Source organism: Dendropsophus ebraccatus, chromosome 15 (assembly GCF_027789765.1).
Source record: "Dendropsophus ebraccatus isolate aDenEbr1 chromosome 15, aDenEbr1.pat, whole genome shotgun sequence".
Lineage (NCBI taxonomy): Eukaryota > Metazoa > Chordata > Amphibia > Anura > Hylidae > Dendropsophus > Dendropsophus ebraccatus.
The window spans coordinates 65,250,097-65,258,971 of NC_091468.1; the positions used below are offsets into that span (position 1 = coordinate 65,250,097).

The 8,875-nt window shown below is 41.0% G+C and overlaps 1 protein-coding gene across 1 annotated transcript in view; it reads left to right on the forward strand.

Annotated features, from left to right (window-relative positions):
• Positions 1–8,026, forward strand: part of THBS2 (thrombospondin 2) — a 61,265-nt gene extending 53,239 nt beyond the window's left edge. Inside the window, exons 19-22 of the mRNA XM_069954388.1 lie at positions 1,228–1,499; positions 1,585–1,682; positions 2,928–3,067; positions 7,055–8,026. Of these exons, the coding sequence (XP_069810489.1) occupies positions 1,228–1,499; positions 1,585–1,682; positions 2,928–3,067; positions 7,055–7,062 (518 nt within the window). The 3' untranslated portion in view covers positions 7,063–8,026. The remainder of the gene's footprint in view (positions 1–1,227; positions 1,500–1,584; positions 1,683–2,927; positions 3,068–7,054) is intronic.
• The last annotated feature ends 849 nt before the right edge of the window (positions 8,027–8,875 follow it).

Below are 8,875 nucleotides of genomic sequence, written 5' to 3' on the forward strand. Positions count from 1 at the left end.
CACCTCTTGAGTTGGCCAGAGTACCTTACAGCTGCCGGACACAGCTCTCCGGCACTGTGTCTGGCATTTTTGGACAGGTCAGCAATTTCAAAACCACAATTTTTAATCGCCCATCCCGGTGCCAGGTAACTAGGCATGTGGGCGGAGCCACAGCGCATGTAATCATGTCCGCCCTCTTCCCAGCCCAACATGCTTTTATTGGCAGCCTGAGCTTTGCATTTGGTTCCCAGCGCTTAGGCTGCCAATAAAGTGAGTGGTTGAGAAGAGGACGGAGCCATCGTGACTACATGCCGCTCCCCCCCTCATGCCTAGTTACCGGGCGTCGGGACGGATTAAAGATCAAGGTTTTGAAATTGCCGCCCTGCCAAAGAATATCAGCCACAGTGTCAGAGAGCTGGGCTGTCAGCTGTAAGGTACTAGAGCCAATTCACTCTCTCTCACAGGTGATCAGTTCCCTTTAGAGCCATACAGGAGCCCACCCCCTTCTCCTTCACAATATCTGAGGAACTGCATGTCTAGTGGCTACCAGACTAAGCTTCTTGTCTTAAAGGAGAAGTCTTGGGGGGGAGGGTGCCAAAATTTAAATTGGGCAGGGGGTGGGGGAACATAACAAATAACATATGCTTACCGGACCTCATGCCAGCTCTGCGCCTCATCATTGGACTCCTGTACCTCACTGGATGCCATTTTACTCCGGCTGTGAAGTACGTCATGAGTCTGCTGCCACGTCACTGAAGGGTGGGACTTAGCTTGCTCAGCCAATCAGTGACTGCAGTGGTATTCTGCCCTAGTCACTGACTGGCCGAGCGAGTTATCCCCAGTCACTGACTGGCTGAGCAGGTTATCCCCAGTCACTGACTGGCTGAGCGGGTTATCCCCAGTCACTGACTGGCTGAGCGGGTTATCCCCAGTCACTGACTGGCTGAGCGGGTTATCCCCAGTCACTGACTGGCTGAGCGGGGTATCCCCAGTCACTGACTGGCTGAGCGGGGTATCCCTCAGCCGGGTGGTAACGTAGGAGCAGAGGGAGACGTGCAGGCGGTCAGCAGGATCCAGGAGCAGGCACCCGGCATTGTTTATAGTTTAATAGCCAAGTTTATTTAAATCCCAATTGGTAGTCAGTATCTCCACTTGTTTGATGTCTAAATTGTAACATTTGTACGTGAATAGGTTTATGGTATGTTATACTTATTACATACGCTCACAGATTGTGGTATTGTCTTCCAGGCTATGATGAGTTCAGCGCAGTGGACTTCAGCGGAACCTTTTTCGTGAACACAGATCGGGATGATGACTACGCCGGCTTTGTGTTTGGTTATCAGTCTAGCAGCAGGTTTTATGTTTTTATGTGGAAACAAGTTACACAGACCTATTGGGAAGACAAACCATCCAGGGCTTATGGGTACTCAGGAGTTTCGATAAAAGTTGTCAATTCTACAACGGGCACTGGCGAGCACTTAAGAAATGCTCTCTGGCATACTGGAAATACACCCGGAGAGGTATAAACCACATTAGTATCTGACTATTGGTATTTTATATTTTTCTTGTGTTTTGTTCTAACAAAATAAAACTTGACTTTCTTAGGTGAGAACTTTATGGCACGATCCCAAGAATATCGGCTGGAAAGATTATACTGCATATAGGTGGCATCTAACTCACAGACCCAAGACTGGATATATTAGGTAAGAAATATGGCATCTAATGGATGACACAAACTCTTTGGGGATTTAGATGTATAAGTGATTGTAGATTTTTGGTAAGTCACTTTACTTTAAAGTGTTACTGTCATTACAAAAAACTTTGACATGTCATAGAGACATGTCAAAAGGTTTGATTGGTCCTAGTCTGGACCTGTACAGATTGAGAATGTGAGCCGGGGAAAGAGTTAAAGAGACGGACTTTTAATGGAGTTCTATGGAGCCTGACTCTTTTTTTCTAACTCAAAGTGGGGAGATAATTTGCACGTCTTTTCCCTGCTTGTTCTCCCTGATCGGTAGAGGTCTGAACACTCCGATTTGGACCGATCAAAACCTTTGACACACTGCATGTGGCTTAAGTACAGCCAAAAAAACAAAAAGTACAACAGCAACCCACAGGTGCAAGTGCTTATCATATATACTCCACCGATGTACACGTTATAAAAAAAAACCTGCTCTATAGATATTAAAAAATGGGGATCATATCAAATTATTTGATCAAACAGAGTGTTCCATGTCACTATGTCACCACGTTAAGGTGTATCCAGAGGCATGGACCCTACTTTTGCATTTTCACACTAGCAGTGGTCTGTTATAGGCTAAACAAGCCTGTCCCAAGGGTGCTATAAAAGAGAACATTTGGATCCTATCTGCCCTGTTGTAGACTTGTTCAGCCCAGGAGAGGCCATTGCTAGTGTGAAAATGCTAGAGTAGGCACCATGTCTCTGAGGGCACCTTAACGTGGCGACATGGTACATTCTGTTTGATCAAATAGTTTGCTAAGATCCTCATTTTTCAATATCTACAAAGCAGGTTTTTATCGTGTGTACACTGGGGGGAGTATATATGGTAAGCACTTGCACCTGTAAGTTGCTGTTGTACTTTTAGTTTTTTATATTTCTATGACATATCAAAAGTTTTTTGTAACAACAGTGACACTTTAAGCTGGAAAAATCTATTTACTTTGCATAGGGGGCTTTTGGCCCACTATAGTCTAAGGTATTTTTCACATGCCCCGTAATCAATGCCAATTACCAATTTGCAACTACCTACTCAAGTTAGTGCCCATTGATTTCTATTGGGCTATTCACACGATCAGTAGTTTACAAAAGGCTTGTCCTAGTACAGACCCAGATTCTTCTACAGATTCAGCGACTGAAGTCTATGGGATACAGATTCCCAGGCTTAAAGCAATCATGTGACCCTTTCTTTATCACTTTCTTGACGCAGAGTCGTTGTGTTTGAAGGAAAACAGATAATGGCAGATTCCGGGCCGCTGTTTGACAAGACATATGCAGGGGGACGGCTGGGACTCTTTGTTTTCTCCCAGGAGCTGATCTATTTCTCTGATCTCAAGTATGAATGTAAAGGTGAGTGTTTTTGAAGACATCCTATAATCTGAATTTTTTAAAATAAATATTTTAGCAAAACAATAGATCATATATGGTAGGTCAAAAATACTATGGGATCAGTGGTACTGTTAGATGTGAAATTAAAGGTGTTATCCTGCACTACAAAAACATGGCCACTTTCTTCCAGAGACAGCACCGCTCTTGTCTCCAGTTTGGGTGTTGGTTTTATAACTCCTTTCCATTGACGTGAATGGAGCTTAAAGGGGTTATCCAGCGCTACAAAAACATGGCCACTTTCCCCCCTCTCTTCTCTCCAGTTCAGGTGTGGTTTGCAATTAAGCTCCATTTACTTCAATGGAACGGAGTTTGAAACCCCACCCAATCTGGAGACAAGAGAGGGGGAAAAGTGGCCATGTTTTTGTAGCACTGGATAACCCCTTTAATTGCAGACCACACCTGACCTGGAACTAGTGGTGGATAACTCCTTTAACTGAAACAAATAGATGAATGTATACTGACCTCTGGTTCTGAAACAGAAGGAAAAACTCTTGTAATTAGGCCAGATTCACACATCCGTAACCAGCCACATTAGCACAGACCCATTCTTCGAGAAGAGGTGAGCCATGGCACAACGATTAGCCATACAATGGCTTGCCCATTTTTTTGAGGCACAGATCATAGACCCAACACAGACTCGTAACACCTAGGAGTGTGTGTTTGGGGCCATAGAAATGAATGGGTCATTATTCAGAATATTATACAGAATAAATGGCAGTGAGAAAAGGGCTTTATACTCACGCTCATAATTTGACGTAGATGGAGAATTCATATTTTCATTGATTTTACAATTCCTTTGTTGGTGACCCATATTTGTACATGATAAAACTTGGTACTATAAGGATAAAAAAAAAGTAAATGCAGCAATGTGACTATCTAGGAAAGCAATTCAGGATGGTATCCAAGTTAACTAAGATAAAAACAGTCTGTAAAAGTGTATAAAAGGGTCAGGCTACGACAACAGATGGGGCTAATATATAACGTTGTTCTTGATCTCACCAGAATGTCAAAATGGAATCAAGCCCAACCTCTATGCATTTACAATAATTATTCCATATGTTTAGTCAAAGTATTAGGTCATCTTTCTGGATTCATCCAAGACATAAGCTATCTCATAAAGTAACTATATAAAGTCTCTGAGAATCTCAGACACTCACCAGCTGTTGAATTTTCCTCTGGCAATTTCAAATATGACGAGAGGAAAGCTGGGAATTCACAGACTTTTGTAAACTTTGGTTGTCCTCTGTCCTTTTTTGCTGTCCAAGGAACCCAACTACAATTTACCTCTCTGGTCATATTGCAAACCTAATTCTTTTCTATAGTAATGCTTAAAGGGGAAGTCACGCAAAATTCAAAAAGGAAGGGGGGGGGGGATAAACTCACCTCACCCCATGCCTCCATAGTGCCCCTCCTGGGTCACGCTAATGGTCGCAAGATGTAATTTTTGACTGGAATCCCAGTACGTTACGTACACGGCTCTTCCAGTTGCAACATCATGACCCGGCCTAGCAGTTGCTCACTCAGCCAGCCACTGGTTGACTGAGCAGGCAATTGATCACCCGGGTACATGATGTTGCCACTGGAAAAGCTGCAGAACACCAGCGGCTGTCAACATGACCCAAAAGCAGCACTACGGGGACAGGTTAGAATACTTTTTTATTTTCCCGCAGCCCTCTGCCTTCTCTCCAATTTTTAATTTCTTCTCCTTTAAAGGCGTATTCCTATCTAGAAACTCCCAAAAACCTACATAGGAGTTACGTAAATTGCATAAAACAACCTATTCGCCTGTTTTCAGCTTCCCGACCAGCTTTGGTAGCTTCAAGTAGGTCACAGGGGGTCAATGAACTAAATGGGTATACCCTTTTAAAAGGAGTGTTTAAACCAAGCTCTATGGGCACAAGCAACAGTAGACAGGCCCTATACTATTAACATGAATTGGAAAGGTGTCTGAGTGTTTTTGTGGCTTACATCCTTAAAAAACTAAACAAAATAAAAAAACAACAGACAACTGACAAGTTTCGGGCATTGCCAATCCTAAATCATATATCAAATTCCACATAAAAACAAATTAAGACCACAAACCATGGACTGATATAATGAGATGGTCCCCAATGTTCCACTTCCTAAGGAGTAAAAGGGAAATATATCACAGCAAAACTCCTTAAAATTTGATAAGTAGAGATAAGCAAACTTTCTAAAGGTTCATTTAAATGTAACGTAAAGTTCAAGTTCATCTGAACTGAACATTGGACAATTGGACGCACTTAAACAGCTGAACGGTTGCAGGCATTTAGCACTTTTAGTACGGTGAATATAAGTTGCTCATCTTTACTTACCTGTCTGCATACCCCAGGTGTTCTTCTTTTCTGTTGTCCTCCTCAGCTCCCAAAATCCAATTCAGCCAAAAACTGAATATTCAAAATCCTATTCAGCCAAAAAAAGATGGTTGACCTCAGGGAGATCAACCAAAACACTGCAGAGACATCATCACATGTTTCTCAACGTCAGTGAGTTAGCCAGTCCTTCTACCAGGAAGGAACAACTAAGCCAAGGGGGTCTCAAAAATTACAGGACTTGGAAAATACCCAAGCAAGGTATCCATCCACACACAGCTGTTTCAGGGTATTTGCCCCTCATCAGTGAGGCTAGTGGGAGCAAAGCCTAGTAAGTGCATTCAAAGGAATGATGGTTGTCCAAAACACTGCGGAGACACAACTTACTTGAGACAAGAGATACAATCACTGGCCATGATGCTGTCCCATCTTAGTCAGTGGTTGGCCGAACGGACTGGAGGCGGCTGGAGACTCTGAAGACCCAGAGGAAGACATCTTTACAACTTGTTTTAAAGTTTGATTCATTGAATCTTTTTGCAAAAAGTTTGGTTCAGTACTGAACCAAACTTTTTGCAAAAAGTACAAAACGAATCACTGTTTGAGAAGTTCAGTCCACTCATCTCTGCATATAATTATACCAGAAATATAGTTATAATGTACATAGATGCAGCAAATCAGAGCAATGTGGCATATTATCAGGCAAAATCAAAACAATATGTGCAAACAATGTAGAAAACCATTATGAAATCAGTAAAAATGAGAGAGTGTTGGCACGAAAGCCAGTGTGTGATTCTGATTCGATGTGTGGTTTCCCGGGTTAGTTAGATGCTATTTCTGTGGTATTACCGGTTATGGAAACCTTTGCACTAAATGTTTTTTTTTTTTTATTATTGTCGCAAGATGGTGCAAAATTAAGCAACCTTCTAAATAGTCTTTATTAACAAATTTACTACCATTTAGCCACTATTATCAGAATAATAGCATAAATCTGTCAAGTAGCATTTCTGATCTACTAGTTTTAGAGATGGCAAAATATACATTTCTATGTACTTAGCATATGATTCTCACTTCAAAACTGCCTTATGTGTGCGTTCCTCCCTATCTACAGCCTGTGTGAGTTCCTCAATATGTATTCTCTCCACATTCTGCTCCGTACAGCTCCCTTCCCTTTCTGGTACTATTTACAAAAGGTATTTAGAGATGAGCAAACCGAGATGTATTACAAACTTTGCAAAAAATTTGGTTTGTTACTAAACTGAATTTTTTGCAAAGTTCGTAACCATAGAAACATAGAAGATTATCACAACTTAAGTTTTCATTGCAATGTTGCTGGAAATGAAAAAAAAAAATATCAACACTGTTATGAAAACATGTTGTTATAATTAAATATACACAAAACAAGTCGGCGGGGTAGAAAGCAATCTGCATACACGGGGAACATTAGCACACAGAAAACTAACTGTATGCAACTTCTTAATTTACTAAAATTGTATAATTTCTATTTTAGAGGATTAATAAAAGTTTGGCAACTCTGGAAGTCTGCTCATCTCTATGTGCTATTTTAGTAATTAAAAAAATAATTTTTTAATAATTGTAATAATTTTTTTTTTTACAGATTTTTAAGAAATGTTTGATGTGATTTGTGTACTGTACATCCCATGTGACCAAGACACCTCAACTCAACCTAGGACTCCCAAGCATCATCAAAATGACCCCTTCACTACAGGAAGGGCAATGCCTCATGTAACCATTAAGAAAAACAAATTGCACAATTGTAGCCCATCTCTTCCTAGGTGGATAAATCCGCAGTTTCAGACGGTGATTTGTGTAAAATGTTACCGCAATAAGAGCGCACATTTTAATTTATGCTCCAATCTTTTATAACCGACTCCCATATCTTACTTAGAAGGTTTATAAATGTGCTTGTGTATCCTTGGAATATCAATCCGCTTTATACCACAATGTCACCAATGCTTGTTTGCCTGTTTTTTTAACCTTAATTTAGTACATTCTTTTTTTTTTAATCGCTTTATATTATTAAATGTAGCACACATCTAAATGACGGTCATGTCACAGGATGTAACAATATGAGAATTCGGGTCATGGCAATCTCCTAGATTTATGTTAGGACTAGTTAATGTTCTATGCACATTGTTTTTGTGTGTTTTAATAACTAAAAATTTTTTTTTTTATAAAGTAAGAAAAAATTTATATATGTGTCAATGTTGGTGCTAAAACGTACACAACAACATTCACATCACTTCATAATCCTAAATAGTAGCACTAATAACTAGCACTATTCACACAGTATAACACCTGGTAACCCAGCATAGTGTAAAAAAATTAGTTGTGTTTTTTTTTAATAGCTTTAACAGTTAACCATGGTAACAATATTTTTATTTTAATTTTTTTTTTAATTATAATTATTTTTTTTTTATAGTAAAGGCACGTACATGTACGTCATAGCATAAAATGACCTTCCTCAGGGACAATCACAATCATAACAGTTGTTCTAGTGTTTTGTATGCTCTTGTGATGTAAGAAAGCTGACAAGAATAAAGAAATAACGTGGCTATCGATGTATGCACATGATGAGTACACTTGCTGTTTTTAACGTAATATGCTGGACGGGCAAAATGAGTCGTGAGTAAGATTCTCATATGAAAGTTTTCATTGTAGCCTTAATCTTCTTAAAGTAGAAGTCCATGTTTGAAATCCGGCTGCCGGCAGGGGGAATGTGATAACCAGTACGAACTTACCTCTCCCTGTCCCTGCAGTGAGAGACAGAACGGGTTTCGGGCCCCCACTGGAAGGCATTTTCCCACAAGTTGTGGTAACGTCGTGACTAGGGGGAAAATGCCTGTCCCGGCTGATAGAGCGGCGTCCTGCCCCAGTCACTGACTGACTGAGCGGCCAGTCCATCAGCTGGGTTGTGACGTGTCAGTGCCGGAGATCTCAGAGCCCAGCAAGGGTCCCGTGGCCCCTTCTCACTACAGGCACAGGGAGAGGTAAGTTCATACTTGTTATCAAATTCCCCCCTGCACCTGCCGGATTTTAAAAACGGACCGACTTCTCCTTTAAGCTTTAAGCTACGACCACACAACGTCTTTTTTGTCTGTTTGACTTTTTTTTTTTAGACAACTGTCACTTCATGCCCAAATAAAGTTGTTTTAAAAAAAACAGCCCTTATTTGGACTATCGAACTCGAACGTTATCGAACCTTCAGCATTTGATTCCTGATGCCTTCCTGGTCTGTAGGGAAGGAGGAGACAGCCCGGGTACCGCCTGGAATTCTGGGATTCAGCCTAGGTATTAGACTGTATCCCAGAATTCCAGGCGGTACCCAGGCTGTTTTCTCCCTCCCCGTGGACCGGGAAGGCAACAGGAATCAAATGCGGAAGGTTCGACAAGGTTCAAGTTCGATAGAACCTAAGAT